This window comes from Petaurus breviceps, unplaced genomic scaffold (genome assembly GCF_028583685.1).
Source record: "Petaurus breviceps papuanus isolate PSGF00001 unplaced genomic scaffold, PetGlider_PUasm1.0 227, whole genome shotgun sequence".
NCBI lineage: Eukaryota > Metazoa > Chordata > Mammalia > Diprotodontia > Petauridae > Petaurus > Petaurus breviceps.
Window position 1 is genome coordinate 6220067 of NW_027185896.1, and position 19779 is coordinate 6239845.

Below are 19779 nucleotides of genomic sequence, written 5' to 3' on the forward strand. Positions count from 1 at the left end.
CATTGTTCTGCTCAGAGAAGGCAATTTCCCATAGTTCTCCAGGGCGGCAATAAATAACCCTCCCATAGCCCTTTGCAGGAATGCCAAGCTCTAGATCTGGAAGCAAACACACATAGGAAATCCTAGAAAACGGATTTCACAGATGTCCAAGGGGCCCTTTATAAAACGGGGGGAGTGTCGGGTGGCCTGAGCAGGAACTTGGCCTCAGGGTTTCCCTGGAGAGGCTGGGGCCAGCTGGCGAAACAAGCTCAGTCAGCCCAAAACTGCCCGGGCCCCATCCCTTCACTAGACACCCGGGGCTGGGAAGAGAAGGCCCAAAAAGAGCATCTCCTCCCGTCCTCTCCCCTCCCCCTCGGCGCTAGGGGGCAGGCCTACAGGAGCCGGAGGCCCCACGGAAGTCTGCTCCCGGGCCGGTGACGTCACCACCCCACCCCCGCCTTTCGACGATCCCGTCAGGCGCCGCGGCGCATCGATTCCCACCTTTTCCCACCGCCGCCCCCCGCGCCCCCTCCCCCCGCCCGCGCAAGCCCTCCCCCTTCCTGATTCCTTTCCCACAGTGCACTACGCTGGCGGCGGTGGTTCCGCGCCCCCGCGCCCCCTGCTTCTGCCTCTCGCCCCAAAATGGCGGACACAATGAGCCGGAGCCGCGCCGGCTTGCCCTGAGGAGCCCGTGAGAAGAAGCCTCGCGGCCCAGGCCGAGGGACGACGACGACGACGACGACGAGGAAGGAGACGAGGACGGGGACAGCGAGCCAGTCGCCCCGACTCTCCTAGGACGTCGCCTCGCCTCCCCCGGGGGCCCCGCCCCGGCCTCCCCCGGCCCTCGCGGCCACCCTCCCTCCTTCCCGCCGCCGCCGCCGCCGCCGCCGCCGCCGCCGCTTCCTCCGGCGCTCCCCGCCCCTGACCCCGCCGCGGCCTCCTCGCCTCCCGGCTCGGCCCCGGCGCCATGAAGCTGACGGACATCGTGCTGCGGAGCTTCCGCGTGGCCAAGGTGTTCCGGGAGAACTCGGACAAGATCAACTGCTTCGACTTCAGCCCCAATGGCGAGACGGTCATCTCCAGCAGCGACGACGACTCCATCGTCCTGTACGACTGTCAGGAGGGCAAGTGAGTGAGCCGCCCCCGGCCCGAGGAGGCCTCGAGCCGCCCCGCGCCCCGGCCATCCCCGCCGGCCCCAAAGCCGCGTGGCAGCGGGCTTTGATCCCCCGGGACGCCTCCGGGAAACTGAGGCCGTGCCCGGCCTGCCCGATCCGCGGGGTGCATCCACGCGTGTCTCGTCCCATCTGTTCGCGGGGCTTTCCGGAGATGGCCCCGTTCGGGAACTGGCAGCCTTTTTTGTGTGTCAGGGGCCCCTTCCCATGGTAACATCTCTAAGTGCATACGGTGAAAAGCCGCCCATTATGCCGCAATAAACAAGAGTTCTCCCCTCCTTCCGAGTGTTTGTTGGAAGAGTAAAACGGTCTCGCCTGGGGAAGTGACTTGGCCAAGGTCACACGTCGGATCCCCAAACCTTTGCCCCTTCCGCTGCATCCACCGCGTTTTTCATCCCAGGAGGAAGCTTTCTGCTCTCTTCTCGGGTCGGGATCTGACCTTTGACGTGACGGGAATGTGGGGCTTGCCCCCCTTTGGCCCCATTACACTTTTGCACTGGCCCGGTGCTTTCAACCTCATCCTTTGGGTGCCTTTTCGGACCGACTCCACCTGGACGTTTTAAACGTCCCGGTCACTTTTGAGCAGTCACTGAGCAGAGAGTCTCTTTAATATTTCGGTTACTGCTTTATAAAGGGGGGGAAAGACTCAGCAAGCTGTTGCACGAAGATTGGGAAAACATGTTGATTTTCTTTAAACAATGTGAGCTTTTGGTCACATCCCGAGTGACCTCAGTTAAACTTTGGGCTGTGTTTTATAACCCCTGCCCACTCAACTTCCTCACTCAGTTCTTACCGAATCAGCACATTCTTAATAATTCCAGTTTATAATGGTATGATTTTTTTTCGGCTCTTTTGTGAAGGAGAATAGTCTTTTATGGAGAACTCTTTATGCTACTTTAAACTTGTCTTTTAATGTTTGATGTTTTGTTTTCTGGGTGTGGTGGTATGAGTGGGGGTTGGGTTTTTTGGTTAGGTTTTTTTTTGCGGGGGGTTCTGCTTTACACAAGGGAACTTGGCTGGTCTGTCTTAATTTTAATATAAATGCTCCATTTCTCATACTTAGTACTCCTACCAGGCTTCCACACCTCTTGTGCCAAATACTGTGATAATGAACTTTATTGCTTCCTCTATGTGCAACCCTGGTGAGATGCAGTTTTGTCTTTCCTAAATCTTAATGATCAAGACTGGTAATACTCAGCTTTTACTTACTTACATTCTGGGTACAAACTTTCCCGTTTACTTTTTCTCTATAGTTCTCCTAGACTTTTATTTTATTTAGTATGTTCAGTTTCTGTTGTCTCAAACTCTGTGTTTCTGGGAATGAGACCTTTTTGTGATTTTTGTGGTCTAAGATAGTTTTTGGATTGTCCGGTATTTATTTAATTTATGTGAGGTGTATTTTTTTCCTTACTCTGAACCTCAATTTTTAGCATTTTTATGTTACAGCTTTTAAAAAAGACTTTGGTAGTAATATTGTTGAAAAGTCTGCTAATGGATTGCTATTGTAAAATGGTGTGGAGAAACAGATTTAATTTGGACTGTGGAGTAGCCTTTGATAGTAGACTTTGTGGACCAAAAATTCTCAATGACTGATCAAAAGTTAGTTGAGGGACCACTAGTAGGTATTCATTCCTTTGCCCTTGTCTGTATCCTTGAGTGAACTTTGGGTCAGAGAAGCTGCTTGAGATATGCAGATAAGTTTGAATGAAGGGATTTAATAGCTTTCTGTGCTTGGATTATTTTTCTCTGTTGGAAGTAGAACCAAAAGGTCACCTTTTGGGTCTGTTGGAAGTAATCAAGTAAACTTTATAATAGTCTTTTGAATGCTTGTTTTTGAGTGACTTGTCAGCTGATTTGCAGTGCATTGCATGAATTTCTTTACTCATTATTCTTTCCTTTCCCAAACCCTTAATAACTTAATGACTTTGGGATAGTATGAGATTGAAAAGAGCCACACTCTTATCTCTGCTCTGCTGCCCATTAGTTGTGTAACCTTGCCCCAGAAGCTACTTAAACTTTCTGGGCCTCAGATCTCTCACAAAAATCAGAAGACTGGAATGGACCATCTTGAAAAGGTCTCTTCTGAATCTTGGTATGAGTCCAAGTTGCTAAAGCTTGAGAAAGATTAGTTTTTTCTCATTGTATATCAGGAGGATAAAAAGTTTTTAATACATCAGTATACTTTACCTTTCCTCTAAGCTGTTAAGACTTAGTTTAGAAATAGAAAAATGATTAAAACAAGTACCAATTGCTAAGCATTTTCTTGATTATCATGAATTTGAATTTTCCTCATGGATTTTTCATCCTTTAACAGTCACGTTTTATTATTAGGGCGCTTATTTTTGTAAAACATGATTCTGAACTTTTTTGGTGTTAGTTTTGGCAATATCTGATGAAGCCTATGGACTCTTCAGAATCATGTTTTTTATAAATGCATAAAGTAAAAGAACAAGGATTACAAAGGAAACAGTTGTATTGAAATATAGTTACAAGATTGATTTTTTAAAAGTTCACAGAATCCAGGTTAAGAAGCTCCAATCTAGAGCACTGTACTATCCTGTGGTAACTTAAAGTTTAGATAAGAAACAATCTCAGCTGTCCTCACATTTTGTCTAATGAGGAACAATCTGACATAGATAATGCTAAAACAAAATACATTCAAAATTCTTCAGACAAATTAAAAAACAGGATCTGATCATTGAATGATTTCACTTTCAAAGAACTTGTGTTCATGTGGGTAATGCTCATTTTTTATGCAGAATTACCTTAGAGTAGGGGAAACCTTAAAGGTCATTTATCCAGTCCTCTCATTTTATTGATTGAGGAAAATGAATCCCAGAGAAGTTAAACAATTCCACTCCACTATTTTCTTGGAGCTCTCACATCTCCCTTCCAACTTAACCCTTCTTACATATTCTACCAAGAAGATATAATTAAATGCATACCTAACCTCTTCACTGAACCTTATTATTACATTATTTTCTTAATTCGTAGTCTGAAATATTATAAAGTCTGTATAGTGGCTTTCCTAAATGAGTGAGCATCATAAAGATCACCTATAACTGATGTAATCAGAAACTAATCTTGCTGAGGGGTACTGTCACAGAGTGTTGTATAGGATGTCAAAAGAGTTGCTTATAATTATAGTTATACTGATAGTTATAAGGGAGGGTGGGTTGGAATATATGTGGAAAAAGACTTGTGTGTAAAAAAATAGAACTTTTAAAGAAAGGAAACTAATCTTTACTTCAGACTAGGTATACTTATCAAATTTGGAAATGTTTCTTTGTCCTGCCATCTCTGCCCTCCACCCCCAACAAGGACAGTAATGTAAAATGTATATATAAATGTAAACAACCTATTTGCAGCTGCTGTTTCATTTCCATAGTAGCTTTCTTCGTAGGTGTGAGAAAGTCTACCATGTCTAGGTGTGGAAACTGAAAGTTGTAGTTACATAAATCTCTTTCACATAGATGCTAAATTGCTTATATTCTCACTACCATATACATATGTATATGTATATATATATATATATAGAGAGAGAGAGAGAGAGAGACTAAATGAAGATAAAGCTGCCCATTACTCAAGCTATAACTAAGTTTGCCTGATACTCCTAAGATTAATTTTTGTTTTCTTCCCCCAGAAAGCCTTGTTGTTCGGTCCTAAGCCTTTGTGACCTCATTTGTGGTTTTGGCAAAGATACTGACCTTCTCCAGCTCATTTTACAGATGAGGAACTGGCAAACAGGGTTAAGTGACTTGCCCACAGTCACACAGCTAGTAAATGTCTAAAAGCACATTGGAACTTATTCTTCCTGACTCTAGGCCCATGCTCTGGCTACTGCGCCACCTAACTGCCCCTTCAAAAAGCTACTTGCTTCCTATAAGGGCCTGCTGAATCAGATTGATAAGTACAACCCATTCATATTTTATATGGTTTGGAGTATATTTTGGGTACCCAGTGAGCATTTGTTTATTGGTGATGTCACATTTGAAGACTGGTAAAAATTGACTTGCTTTTTGCTATATAGTGTCATATCACTGGTACACTTTACTAATTTCTGTGGTCTTTTTAAGTGTTTCATAAAATGGGTATCTGGCCTTATGCTCTGTCAGCCCAACCTCCAGACATTTTTATAAATGAGGGAAAATATCACCCTCTCCCCTCCCTCTTTCCCTCTTTTTTGGTTATGCTCAGTAGGATCATAAATTTAGAGATGGAAGAGAATTTAGAGGTCATCTAGTACAATCTCTTCATTTTATAGATGAGGAAACGGGCCCAGAAAGTTACATGACTTGCAGTGTCAAATAATGACAGAACTAAGATTTTAACCTAGGTCATTTGACCCCAAATCCAATATTCTCAGTAGTTTAGCTATACTAATATAGAACTCACCTGCAGACTGAAACTAAAATATTTCCATTCATCCAACAGATTTTTTTTTATTAAACTATTTTTATGTGCAAGACAATTGCACATAGGACCAGTTTTCAGAGAGCATATGATCTTGATCTGGTAGAGGAGGCTAGATGGATAAAAATGAATAACGTAAATTTAGAGGTGATGCAGTTCTTTCAGTTGTTGGAGAGGGGTAGAGGCAGAAAGGAAAGGGGATGGGGAAAAATTTAATGTAGATAAAATTTTGTGTAGGGTGAGTTAGTCTGGTGGGGAGTTGTGAAAGGAGTGAAACAGTTAATTCAACTATAGGGTCACAATTTCTTGTTTCGTTGAAACTTGGATAATAAAATCTTTATGGCATACAGTAATGTCATATTCTTTGGCCTCCCATTCTCATAGCAAAAAATGATTGAACAAGATTTTCTCATAGATTGCAAAGATTAGTAAACATAGTTTTATGTTCATAAGATTATTTTGTATAGTTCTTGGATTGGTCATCTTGAACCTCTATGAATGAGAATGACTTTGCCTAGGATCACCTTTGGTGAAGCTGTCAAGGGAAAAGAATTGACCAAAAGTATTAAGTAGCTTTGCTAACTTTAGAAATGTTTTTAGAGTGCTTTTCAGTGAAATGAGATTGTTACCAAATTCAGCTATCATGTTCTGCAGAAACTGTATGGGAAGTTTAATAACCAGCTTCAGTTGATTATACCTTTTTGCTATGTTAAAGGGGCATGATTCTTCCATTGTGTAGTTGGAAAATCAAGAAAAAAGTGACTTTAAACTTCTATAGAAATCAGTTTTTGGAAAGCCTTAAAAAAAGTCTGATTTTTTAAAAAACTGTATTGTAATTGTAGGACAGCTATAGTTCGCCATTCAAGGCAGATTCCATTAAGAAATGCTAACAATGGTTACAAAGCCCTGCTTCTAAATCCAGTTTTTATAGACCGCTGCCCTGCTCTTGAGAGAAAAGTGCCTCTTTTCTTTCTGTATGTCTGAACCAGGGCATTATTTTTTTCCCCACTAAAAAAAGGTAGTTTTAAGAAATAACTGAGAATCTTTCAATTCTATTTATTTTCTCTGTGTTTGGGGAAATTCTTTGTATCTGGTTGTTGGTTTTTGCCTTTATTCCAAACTGGTTAATTTTTTTTTTTTGCCTTTTTGAGGGCAATTGGGGTTAAGTAACTTGCCCAAGGATACAGGGCTAGTTTTTTTGTGTGTGGGTGTTGTGTCTGAAGCCGACCCGAACTTGGGTCCTCCAGACTCCAGGGCCGGCGCTTTACTCACTGTGCCACCTAGCTGCCCCACAAACTGGTTAAATTCTTTAAAGCAACTTGGGTTTTTTTTTCTTCCCAGGAATTAAAGAGAGAATCCATTAAATTATTTTTTAATTAACTTGTCATTTGACACATTAAACTGAGATGAAAGAACCCAATATAGGGTATATTTCCATTTTTCCCAATTTATATTAAGGTTGTAAGTATTCTATGTTCCACAAACAATCACCAGCTAAACTCTGGTGCCTGTACATTTAATGGTGGTGCTCTATAATGTTGTGAGTTAGTTTGTTTAGTAATAGAGCTTGTATAATTTTCCCTTTCTGGGATTTCTTTATTTTTATTTTCTCAGACCAAAGAGAACACTGTACAGTAAGAAGTATGGAGTGGACCTAATCAGATACACACATGCAGCAAACACTGTTGTGTATAGTTCTAACAAAATAGATGGTAAGTAAACTTTTCCTTTTTTTTTTTTCCAGATGTTTATGACCACTGCCTACTACTTCTCTCAACCCCCCCCCCCCCCCATATTCCTTATAAAACAATGCCTAAAATTTACATTTTCATAAGAATAAATTGAAAGTTTTGCTTGGACTAAATGCATTCTGATAGAACTTATTATTCCAGCCATATAAACTGAAAGGAAACTAGAAACAAGTAACAGCTTTTACTTTAGAAGTTCCTTGAACACAAAGGTTGATGTGTATGTCATAACTTGAAATTAGGGATGGGTTAGAGAAACCAGGAGGAATAGCCTCAAGGGGCAGGTTAATTTTAAATGGTAGGGTTAGCATAGAGAAAAGCAACTACTTTATACACAAGGTAATGTACAGGAAGAAAATCGTTCAAGAAGGATTTAGTGGATTCACACTTGATAATGCCTTTTTAGTTAAAGCTACAGGCCATAGTCATCTAGGATTGGATAGGTTGTTTTAACCGATAACCAAATTTCTGGGTTGTTTTTTTTTCCTATGCTAGGTGGGCTGGGTCTCAGTTTAAACTTTCTCACTTAGTGTAGGTTTTCCTCATTAGAAGGAGTGACTAGTATTTGGTTATCATAGCTATTTCTGCTTTCCTAGCCAGTCTACTTGTTAGCTTAGGGCATGTACTCCAGTGCATCACTGAATAAGAGTTGTTTAAATTGCTATCTTAGTTATACCTGTAAATCTGCTTTATTTTGAGGGTAGGTGGGTGGGAGTGTCATTTTTAGGAGACTTCCCTGTATATAAATTGACGTAGTGAGTATCTTTGTCTCTAAGCTTGCTGACTTCATTATATAGGTAGTCTTCTAAGTAAATAGTGTAGCCAGTGCAGTTGAGCCAAGAACGAATAATTAGGATTCACTTCACAGGAAATAATGTTTAATTGCAAACTGAATGAATTGGGAGTTTTTCCTCTTGGGCTTTTTTTTCTCCTGATTTGAAAATCCTCCTTATATGCAATGAGGAGACATGTATATAAAACTTCTTATCTAGGCTCCAAGTTAAAGAAGATACCTTGCTGGTTTTGTACTTTAAGGATGCTGCCTTTCTTGTAACCCTAATTTCCCCCTGTTCTTCATGAAGAGCTCCAGCCTCAACCCTGTTTCCTTCTGCCTGATTCCAGGCTGAGGTAGTAGTTTGTACAGTTTGAGGGTCTATGATACCACCCGGTACAGGAGATAACTGTACAGGCCACTGCCTTGCCAGGGACAGAGCACTGCCACCAACAGTGGTTTGTAGCAGAGCATGGGGACAGTCTTCCTGCCTTCCTCTGTGAAACCAGGTAATTCTCTTTCTAACAGAAAAAGGATCTAATGATTCTTTGTGGGTAGGTAAAAGTACTGAAAATATTACTAGTCCATAAATGCATTGCACTTACTAAACTAAGATTATAACATAGCTCCTAGGCCTAGCTGTTTGTCACATAGGTTATAAGTAGATAGCATTATCAAGCAGTGGTTGAAATATTTAGAAACATTAAGGACATAATGAAAAGAAAATTCTTTGAAGATATCACTTGCCCCTCGTAGTTGGTTACGAGATTAAAATGACTTTGTATTCCATTGTACTGGGTACCTTTTTCTAGCATCTTTCGTCTTGTTCGTGAATATCTTTTCTAGACTATCATTTTCTATAGACTTTTTCACCAGTTGTCCCTGTTTACCTAAAGGTCTCTTATGACTCATAAGTCTTCTTTCCATTGTTTCACTCCTTTTCTGTTTTTCAAATGAAGGGGATTTGTTATATTAAAGGATAAGCTTATTTTCCCACAAACATTTAGGATTTTAATTCTTTGGTGTTTATCATTAGCCTGTTTGGGAACAAATGAAGAAAAACTAAGTCTATCTGCTTATTATATGGTATTGGGGAAAGACTACTAAGATTCTGAAAACCATGGTTCTAATTCAAATTCTGCCATAGACTTAGCTAGGTGACTTAAGAGTCTTCTCTAAAATGAAGAATTTGGACATAGACATTTTCTAAAGTCCTTTTAAATTTTGACGTTCCAAGATTCCTTGTGTACTAATACCCAGTAAAAAGTTTTATGCCGGAATTTATACATAGTAGCTAATGTTTGGATGAATCTTTTTTTAATCTAAGAAGGTCCAGCTTACTTTCCAGAAGCAAAGACTGGGAAATTATTTTTTGAACTCTATACCAAATGCTATCAGCAGTTTTTATTTGCCAAGAATTTTTTAAATGAGAAATTGTCAAGTTGCTTTTCTTGCCCACCATAACCTAGCATTTCAGAAATTTCACATGACATTTTTGTGTTCTTAAGAGTCTTCTGATCAAGATGGGCAAATAAATGTTTCTCCCTCACTTCTTTGCACCTATGGGTGCAGACCATGCATTTATAGTCAGTCTGGATGTTCTATACTAAAGGAGGTAACTTTTTCAGGGAGGGAATTTTATGGATAAAGACATGTGGAAACAAGATGACAATTTTAAAAAAGAATTTAGGTCTTTTGGCCATGAATTAGTTTTGCATCTTTTTCAAATTGCAAAGAAAGGGCCCAGTAACTTCTCAGCTGATTGAGGATATTACTTTGGTACTTTGTGTGCTTTCAGATACAATCCGCTACCTGTCCTTGCATGATAACAAATACATCCGGTATTTCCCTGGACACAACAAGAGGTAAGACCCAGAAGAAGTGGGCAAGATTCTTGCAGAATTCTTAGGCTAGTGAAGCAAGTAGGAAAAGAGTTGTCCTTTAGTTTAGAAAAATATTGTTTCACCTTGTGTGCTTTCTGGTTCTTCACCAGTCGTCTGCATTTAGCAGTGTCTTCTGTAGCATCGAGGTTACATAACATAATAAGTATATGTCCAGTGTCTGAGCTGGAGAAGCTCTTTTTATTTAGTGGGGTTTTTTTAAATCTTTGTGTGCATGTACACCTGTTCATTTGAAAACCTTAAAGCAGGTGGGATTTTCTTTGATTGGCAGAACTTGGGTATCTCTCCATGTATTACTAATACAGATAAATAATAAAAGTAAGCATTTATTGAGTGCTTTAAATTTTGCATAGACGTGTGTGTGTGTGTGTGTGTGTGTGTGGTGTGTCTCCTTTGAACCTTATGACAGCCTTGTGAGATAGTTGCTATTGTTATCTCCCTTTTATGGATGAGGACATTGGGGTTGAGAGATGTTAAATGACTTGCCGAGGGTCACATAGATTTTAAAAATTTAGGTGTTTATGACCATGTATATTCCTAAATTGCATATGAGATTGCTTTATAAAAATTTGCTTGGCTTTCCTTGTCTCTGCCCAAAGTACGGGTGAAGATAGTTCTTAATAATACTAATAAGAACTGGCATTTATGTAATACTTTAAGGTTTGCAAAATGCTAACTTTTATTGTTGTTATTCATCACTGTTCTTTGCTCTGTTTGTAGAGTGGGTTTATAGGGTCTTGGAGAAGGATGGTAGATTTACTCTGACAATGATTTGAAGCTTGATTACATTTACTTCTCCCTTTTTTTCCATGAATTGCATTTGTCTTGGATGTATTTCAGGGTGGTAGCCTTGTCCATGTCACCAATAGATGACACTTTCATCTCTGGGTCCTTGGATAAAACCATCCGACTCTGGGATCTTCGATCTCCTAACTGCCAGGTAAATCATAAGAATTGACAGGTCCCAGGAGTCTGTTGTTAATCAGAACTTTGATGAAATGTAGGTTTTAGTACATTATTTAGTGTAGTTTGCTTTGGAACTGGACTTTGAGTTAGAAGACTTTACAGAATGGTTTCTCTTAAGTTTCAAGAGTTTTAAACATTTTTAAACAAAATTTATATTTCCTGGTATATTGGTTGATGTGAGAAATACCTCTTCTCTGAGTTAATGATGTGGTGGATAACTCCTACCAAATATATATTTACCACAATCCAGAAATTGTAAAGGTAACCTAACCTAGGTTTTATTATATACTCAAACATAGGTTCAGACTCAAAGAAAACCTGAGCAATCTTTAGGACTCCAGGCTTCTTGTAGGCAAAATTACATCTGAGTGATAAATAGTACTTTAACATATTGCAATCTTGTACATTCCTCTTAGACCATGAAAGTAAAAAAAAAAAAAGATCCATAATCCCATACTTGTCATAAAAAGTTGAGCAAATTTAAGCAGTCATAATCTCATATATCCCCTTAAGGAAACAATGTCACCAAACAAAGTCTGTAGGTAAACTAAGTCAAATTTCAGATTAAACTACATTTAGAGGGTTTGGACTAATGGAGAAGGAGGATTTACATGTTGCCAAGGAGTCGGGATAGTTGAGATTTTTTTTCTTCTTACCTAAGGAGTTTTTAAGGCTCTAATCAAATTCTTACATCCTGTGAGGTAGGTTTTAGTCAGTGAGGTTAATATGAAAGCAGACTTTTAGTTAGCCAAAATCTGCCTAAATCCTAAGAAAATCAAATTGATTCTGATTCCACTTTGTAATTGATTCTATTCTGTATTGCTCCCACTGTGTTGTAAGATTGCCTAAGCCACTGCCTTAAATCTCTTGAATTACTAAGTTCAGAAGTTCAGCTTTCCTCTCTAAACTAAGCTGTCCTATAAATCACCTTAATTCAAAGAAATGTATTTGTCTCTACACATCTTCTGCCCCCATACAATTAAGGGAGATCTGTTATCTCACTAACAAGCCTTCCAAGATGCAAGTGGGTTCCAGGAAATCTGTTATTCCTGCAAAGCTGGCTGTCCTTCAAGAAAGTCTGGCCTTTTAGCCATGCAGGTGGACACTACCAATGAGCTTTCCATAGCAACAGGATGGGATAGTTCTGCATTCCTGACTTCCATCCAATCATGTTGTTTTCCATCATCTATCAGATTTCAGACTTTGTAACCAATCATATTGTTTTATGCTTCCTGTTCTTTGTTCTCTTGCACTTCCCAAAATTATATGAAGGCTAGTAAGACCTGTCTTGTGGTCTTTTGACTGACTGAGAAGTTGAGAGACCCCTTCTATTGTTTTTTTTTTTTTAAGCAATCGGGGTTAAGTAACTTAATCAAGGTTACACAGCCAGGTGTTTCTGGGTAGGTGCTAAGTGTCTGAGCCTGGGATTCGATCTCCAGGTCATCCCGACACTGGAGCTGGTGCTCTTACTCGCTGTGCTACCTGGCCACCCCCTCTTCTGTTAATTGCTAGTTTTACCAGTAAATTGAATATGCTCAGAACTTTGTGCCTTAGTTTACCTTAATTTCAATAGCAGCAGTCCTGAATGATAAAAGAAAATTGTAAAAATTCTCCTAATAATGACAGCCTTATTTTGAGGTTCCTGGATGATGATTATGGTTAGAACTGGCAACAAAGAAGAGAACTCTAAACCCAGTAAGGGTTGTACAGTATGCTATGTCCTGTCAGTGCACATTTTCTTAATTGGGATTTCCTAGGACCTTGGATCAATATCCTGATGGTGATCAGTGTTCAATTCCAGCTGTATTTGGTAGCCTACATAAAGTCTAAGTTCTTTTTTTGTTGTTGTTGGAGGGGGTAAGGCAGGGCAATTGGCGTTGTGTTTTGCCCAAGGTCACACAGCTAGTGTGTCAAGTGTCTGAGGATGAATTTGAACTCGGGTCCTCCTGACTCCAGGGCTGGTGCTCTATTCACTGTGCTACCTAGCTGCCCCTAAAGTCTGAATTCTTATGCATGTTCATTCTATAAAAAAGAATGAATGTCAAATCTTAAGGTTGTAACTACTCTCTATGTACCTCCCCCCAAATCTCAGGTTATCAAGAGGTAAACATTATCCAAGGTAACTATTCTGTGCCCCATGGGTCTGTGATCTTCATTAATTTAAGCAAAATAGCTTCCTGTGGATTTTTAAAATGTCTATCTTATAGGGCCTAATGCATCTTCAAGGAAAACCTGTTTGTTCTTTTGACCCAGAAGGGTTAATTTTTGCTGCTGGTGTCAATTCTGAAATGGTTAAACTTTATGATCTTCGCTCCTTTGATAAGGTAACGTGTTGATATTTTTCATTCTATCTCAACATTTCCTTTGTTTAGGGTGAAATTTGGAGGAAGTAGAGGAGGATAGTAGAATTAAGTAGTGAATGCTAACTCGTTTTAGTATAGGCATCTTCCTTTGTGACTGTTCAGTTTCTCTTGTTTTGAACCACCATCAAGTAGCTGTTATCTGGAACTTATGTAACTTTCTGAAATCTGGATTTTAACACTTGTATACATTGACTGGACAAGAGGACATATAAGATATGCTCTCGTTTTTGGATCTTAAAAAGCATTTTGGTCTGTTGGAAAGACCATTGTACTTCTAATACAAACCCAGGTTTTCTGTGTCCATTTCTGCCCTCTGTGTGACAGTTGGCTTTTCTCATAATATCTGTGTAAGATGGGGCTTATATTTATATTCTCTAACTATGTAAATGTGAGTTACTGTTTTTGGCCAGAAAGGAATTATAAGTCGCCAAGGGTTCATTATCAAAAGTAATTTTGGTGTTCCCATGCTACCTTATGAATCTGCCTTTCTTTTTCCATTTGAAGGGGCCGTTTGCTACCTTCAAAATGCAGTATGATAGGAACTGTGAGTGGACAGGCTTAAAGTTCAGCAATGATGGCAAGCTCATCCTTATATCTACCAATGGCAGTTTCATCCGCCTGATTGATGCATTTAAGGGAGCAGTAATGCATACATTTGGGGTAAGTTTAAAGTCTTGAAATTGCAAACTGTTTTCTCTCCAGGCTGTATTCTTATTGAGAGGTGAGCTGGCTGCCTTCTCTTAGCTGGATTGTGGAGAATAAGAACCCTATCCCTTCACCTCATGTCCATAGAACATGGGTTGTAAAGGACTGGGAACAGGCAGGAGGTGGGGTCAAGAGAAAAGTTGTTCAACTGTCCTGGATGATGGTTATAGTTGGGTTTTTTTGGTTTGTTTTAAATTTATTACAAGAAAACAGTTATTTTGTCCTTGTATTTTAGGGGTATAACAACAGTAAAGCTGTCACATTGGAAGCCTCCTTCACTCCAGATTCTCAGTTTATTATGATTGGTAAGATATTTACTCATATTCTTTGACTTTTGTAACTTTTAGCATTTAATTCCTCTAGTAGTCCATTAATTATTAAAACGATATTAATGATCACTTATGGAAATGTTTTATGTACTGATCAGACTACATCTGAACTATTATGATCTGGGCATGCACCAAATTTTAGCAAGGCCAGTGGTGTTTAGCCTAGAAAAGACTTGCTGGGAGTGGGGGGTTGGGGAGGAGACGGGACATGATAATTATTTCCAGTTCTCTTTGAGGACTGTCTCATAGATGGGGATTATATTTGTCCTGTATCAGAGGGCAGAATGAAGATTGATGGGTGGAAGCTGCAAAGAGATAAATTTAAACTTACTGTAAGGAACAACTAACAGCTTCGGTTAACAACTGTCCAGAAGCAAATGGACTGCTCTAGGGACAGACTTCATCAGAAGTCTTGGAGCAAAACCTAGATGATTGCTTTTCAGATAGATTTATTTTAGAGAGGATTCTTATTAGGTGTAGATTGAGAAAAGCAGGGGATCCTAACATGGTTTTAATATTGTAATAACTGTTTTTCAGTATAATTGGTTTCCCTTATAATTTGATGTATTATATTTTATGCTTTTAAAAACATTATTTGAAGAAGGGTTCCAGTGACTTCACCAGAGTGCAATTATCCCTCCCTCCCAAGACCTACATGTGGGATGCTAATCTTGTTCCCTGGATAGATTTTTTTTTTAACAAAATTTGATCTTTGCCAAAGTTGCTACCAGTGTTTTACTTACAAACACTGTGAATTTTTAGAAAAGTATAACTTATTACTTGGTCTCAACCATTTGCCTGTCGTTAATGAGAATTAGCTAGGATGTTCATAATAGAATATAGAATCTGAAAGCCAAAATATAGTATGTCCTCAAAGTCTTACTGCTGTTTTAAGCTATTAACTGCACTGAGACTTTGGAGACACTCTGAAGTGTTATATTCTTCTTCCGTTTTGCTACAGCTGCATAGAGGTAAATTGGATATGGATTTTATCAGTGCAGCTTAGTCTGTTAAGCCTAATTTCCCAGCTGGTAGAAGTATGATAACAGATTTTAGAGATAGTATTGGATTTTATACTTAAGTAACAATTTCAAGCAAGGTAAAGTAAGTATTCAGCATAAAAAGGGGTATCATTCCAATCAGTGAAGTAAGAAAGGTAATAGATATTATGCTCCCTTTCAGATGGAATTTTTGTTTCTAGCAATTGAATATCCCTTCCTCATAGAGACCGAACATTACCAAGAAATCTAATGAGGCACTCCTTTCAGTGATTGCCTTTTCTGCATTTGCACCAGGAAATTAACTCTTATAATGAGGTTTCTGACTAGGATTTCTGAAGACTTTGTTCTGTGTGTTTTTCCACTGCTATGTATCTTGAATTTAATGCAGGTTTTTTTTTTTACTTCCTCATCTCTAGGTTCTGATGATGGTAAGATTCATGTTTGGAATGGAGAAAGTGGCATAAAGGTGGCTGTATTGGATGGGAAACATACTGGTCCCATAACCTGTTTGCAGTTCAATCCCAAGTTCATGACCTTTGCCAGTGCATGTTCTAACATGGTAAGTATAGCAAAGTGCACAGTTTCAAGTAAATCCCAAACAAGATTTCTGCTGGGTCCCATGAGTAGGTCTTCTCCAAAGAATACTGGCACTGGGATTTATTGCTTTACTTTTCTTTTATTTCCTATGGTACCCTTCTTCCCCAGTAGCCCCTGCTTTACACTGGTGTAGACATGTTATTTTCTCCATGTGTATAATATATAGTTTCACATTAAGCCATTTCATTTTATCAAGGAGTTGGGTAAAGTGTTACACATTCTCTTCCTGGCTTCCATGTATTACCTCTCCAAGGGTAGAAAGAATCCTGAAACCTTATCCTTTTGGGTCATTCTGCTTTCTTGCTTACTTTAGCTATATATCCCTGGTCTAAGATTGAGTTCTTTCTCTCTGCTCTCTTGATCCCTAGAAGTTTTCAACTGCTAATCCTTTAGTGAACTTCAAGGAAAATTCTAACCTTTCCCAAACAGTGTTACTACAGAATAGTACCTCTGCAGTTTAGTTCTTCTAGCTGCACACTGCTGCTTTATTCCCACATCTACCTACAAACTTGAGTTGGGGAAATAGGGCATGGATTTTTGCTACAGAATTTACCCCATGACATATATTGTCCCTTTTTCCTTGCCAAAATTCCTAGCATGTCAGTACTATTGGATCTCTTCTAGTCTAATCCTTTCCTTTTACAAAAGAGGAAGCAGACGTTGACATACTTAGAGTTTAGTGATAGAGGGAGGATTTGAACTCTGGTCTCTTGACTTCCAGTTCAGTGCTTTCTGCTATACCACAGTTCCAAGTTTGTAACTTTAACATTAAAGTCCTCACCCCACAAATCCAGTCATTCAGTGAATCCTGACATTTCTACCATCACAGCATCCCCTGACTGTGGCCTCAGGGCCACATGTGGCCTTTGGACTGAGTCCCAAGTTTTACAGAACAAAATACTTTTATTAAGGGGATTTGTTTTGTGAAGTTTGGATTCAGTCAAAGGGCTGCACTTGAGGACCTAGAGGGCCACATGTGACCTTGTAAATGTTGTTGAAGGAACATCTTTTGTGTGAAACTTTCCCTGTTCCTCTCCTTCTCTCCCATTCTGCCCAGTGTCTTGCTGTCCAGTCTGTCCATTACTTTGTATATTGGTACATGTACTTTTTGTGGTCCTCATTAGAATGTAAGCAAGCTCCTTGTGAATGGTGATTGTTTCATTATTTGGGTTTGTATCCTCCCAGTATAGTACAAGAACCTTTCCCTCGTTGGGCTTAGTTTCCTTCAATAGAAATTGAAGGAGTTGAACTAGAGGACCTCCTATAGAGAGGCCTTTAAATTGTATTGCAAATGTGATTCATCTTTTCCTTACTAAAAGGATCCTAGAATGTTAGTACTATTGGGGATCTCATGGAGTTCACCTTTCCTATTTTATAAAGGAAAAGGAGTTGTTGAAGATTGATTTTCCATTTCCTTTGTGCTTTACAGAAGCTTTTGGTCCTAAACACAGCAGGCTTATACTGTCCATCCTCCTTTGCTTAGAACTGAAATAATTTTCTTTTCCTTCCAGGCATTCTGGCTGCCTACCATTGATGACTGATCATTTGTCAGCAGCGTCTGCACCTTGAAGGGCAGCCAATAAGAGGAGGAAAGGGACTGAGTATTGGGATTATGTTGTTCTCCTGACCTGAAGCATCCTTCTAACTAGCCCTTCCCATGGACATCACTGTACATCCTTTTTTTAAAAAAAAAAACAAAAAAAAACTCCTTTGCTGCATTCCTTCAAAAGGACTCTTGGTGCTGCAGACCTGAAGTTGGATCCAGATTTTCTAGTTGTGGCCTGTATCAAGCTCCTCCTGAGGGGTGAGCTGTGTCAGGCTCATGGGCATCAGTGCGGACCCTTGGCATAGCCTCCTCTTTTGAATGTATAGGGAGCCTATAAAATCTTGACTCCACATATCTTCTTTCTTGCACCCTGTCCCCATAAATGCATGGAAATCTAGTTCTGGTTTTGAGGTACTAGTGCAGTTTCCCCTTTTCCCTCTGCATGTGTCATGATTGAATTTTCCCAGTATTGTTGTGGCTTTATTCCATAGCCATCATGTTTCTTCTGTGCCAAAAGTTTAAAAATAATCAGTTCAGATGTCCTAGGTACAGAGGGAAGGACAGAGCTATGTAAGGTCTTGGTTTGCAAGGAACTCGAGGGACTCTGCAGACTGTTAGGGTGAGGGTGCCAGGTATGGATTTAGTTGTGTGGCCAACTCAAACCTGGTTCAGTTTGTTTCTCACTGACGTGGGGAGCATAGATAGGCCAAGGAGAAGTGAAGAGGTAACAGATCAAGTGCCTCCAGTAGTCAAGGAGGCTTGCCTCCTTACAGACAGGGGGCCAGCCCTGTGTAAGCAAATGGCAGCTGAGCTGGGATACAGTCAGGTTGTCTCTGTCCAATGATCTTTTGTGTGTACATATTTATGAGGGGTTGGGGGTGGGAGTGGGAGCCTATTTTTTTACTTTAGAAATCAATAACTATTTCATGTGGGCCAGTATTGTGGAATGAGTCCAAATTGTTTACACTGATGCTTTCTTTCCTCTACCCTCCTTCCCCCCACCCAAAAAAAAAGTCCTGTAAATAACCTGCATATAGTCCTACCCCCATCTCCAGCCACCCAAACCCACAAAGCTGATTCTGGGCTTGTATTTTTGTTAGTGTCTAGCCTTTTTATATGACTTTTTTCTTATTTTACATTTCAGCTCTGTGTGTGCACCTTTGTTTTAAAACAAAAACCTACACATTGTAACATCAGGCTTTAGTACAATAGTCTTGTTCTCAACTGATTCTTGGTGTTGTCAGTTCTTTAGCTGGGCCACAGCGAAATGCTCTCACCGTTGAGTGGAAGAACAGCCTGCTTTTCTGCCTGAGAGTGTTGCCACAAGTGTTAAAAAGTTTTTCCTCTTTTCCTTTTTCTGTTTCTTGGAGAACAAGTATGGTTACGCCTGGAGACCATTGATTGGCTCCCTCAAGTGATCACTGGCAAGCTCACAAGAGTGATTATTCTGTATTTTCCAAGTCTTTATAGTGGAAACCTCTCCAGTATTAATCCCTGTTGTACTTTAGCCCATTCTGTCTTTGCGCATGTGGTGTGAACAAAAGTCACTCTGCATGATAATGTCTCAGAAATTGTGATTCCCAAACCAGTGGTTTCAGTTTGTAAATAGCCTATGTGCTAATTATATTGTGCACACTTAATGCTTGTATCTGTGTTCTTTGCATTCCTTTAGGGGTAAATAAGAAGACAAAGGTATGTTCCTCCTGTGGTCAGGGGAGTGTTTTTTAAAGGGTAGAAGTCAGTATGTGGTGGAAAGGCCTGCCCTACTACTTCTTTAGGGCTAGATTGGAAGGGGCACATTTCAGCTGAAAGTCATCTACAGCAGGCAGTGTGGGTTGGCTTTTTAAAAAGCAAATGTACTAGACTCTTACTGTCCTTGATTCACCAGGTTTGAATAGGAAATCAAGGAGTGAGGTTACTCCAGTTCTGGAGTAATTATAATTTATTTAATTGTTTATTAACAAGGGAGGGTGCCTCCATTTCTTGATGTGCCACCTTCGTTGCTTGATGTACCTTCAACAAGAGATGTGGTTCTTTTCCTTTCTAATGGTTAGATGAAAGGTACAGCAGAGATAACTATTTGGTTCATGCTAGTGGTGTCTTTTTGCTTTGGGAACAGAAAGAATCACAGTTCATAGGTGTTTGGGAGGAATTAAAACAGCAGTAGAGTTAGAGCTTTAGGGAAAATCACTGGTTGCCTATGGGATGAGGTGTATATGCCAGGAAAGTCGAGAGACTGAGTTCTCTGTCACATTTCAAAAGAAGTCAGGGGTGGGCATGGGAGGTA

At 39.9% G+C, this 19779-nt stretch overlaps 1 protein-coding gene across 1 annotated transcript; it reads left to right on the top strand.

Moving 5' to 3' along the window:
- Positions 1-873: 873 nt before the first annotated feature.
- WDR82 (WD repeat domain 82) lies at positions 874-19132 on the top strand. Its single transcript, XM_069095566.1, has 9 exons — positions 874-1107; positions 7179-7276; positions 9883-9949; positions 10826-10925; positions 13159-13275; positions 13819-13974; positions 14255-14324; positions 15766-15908; positions 17458-19132. The coding sequence occupies exons 1-9, from the start codon at positions 947-949 to the stop codon at positions 17485-17487; spliced, it is 942 nt and encodes a 313-aa protein (XP_068951667.1). The 5' UTR covers positions 874-946; the 3' UTR covers positions 17488-19132.
- The last annotated feature ends 647 nt before the right edge of the window (positions 19133-19779 follow it).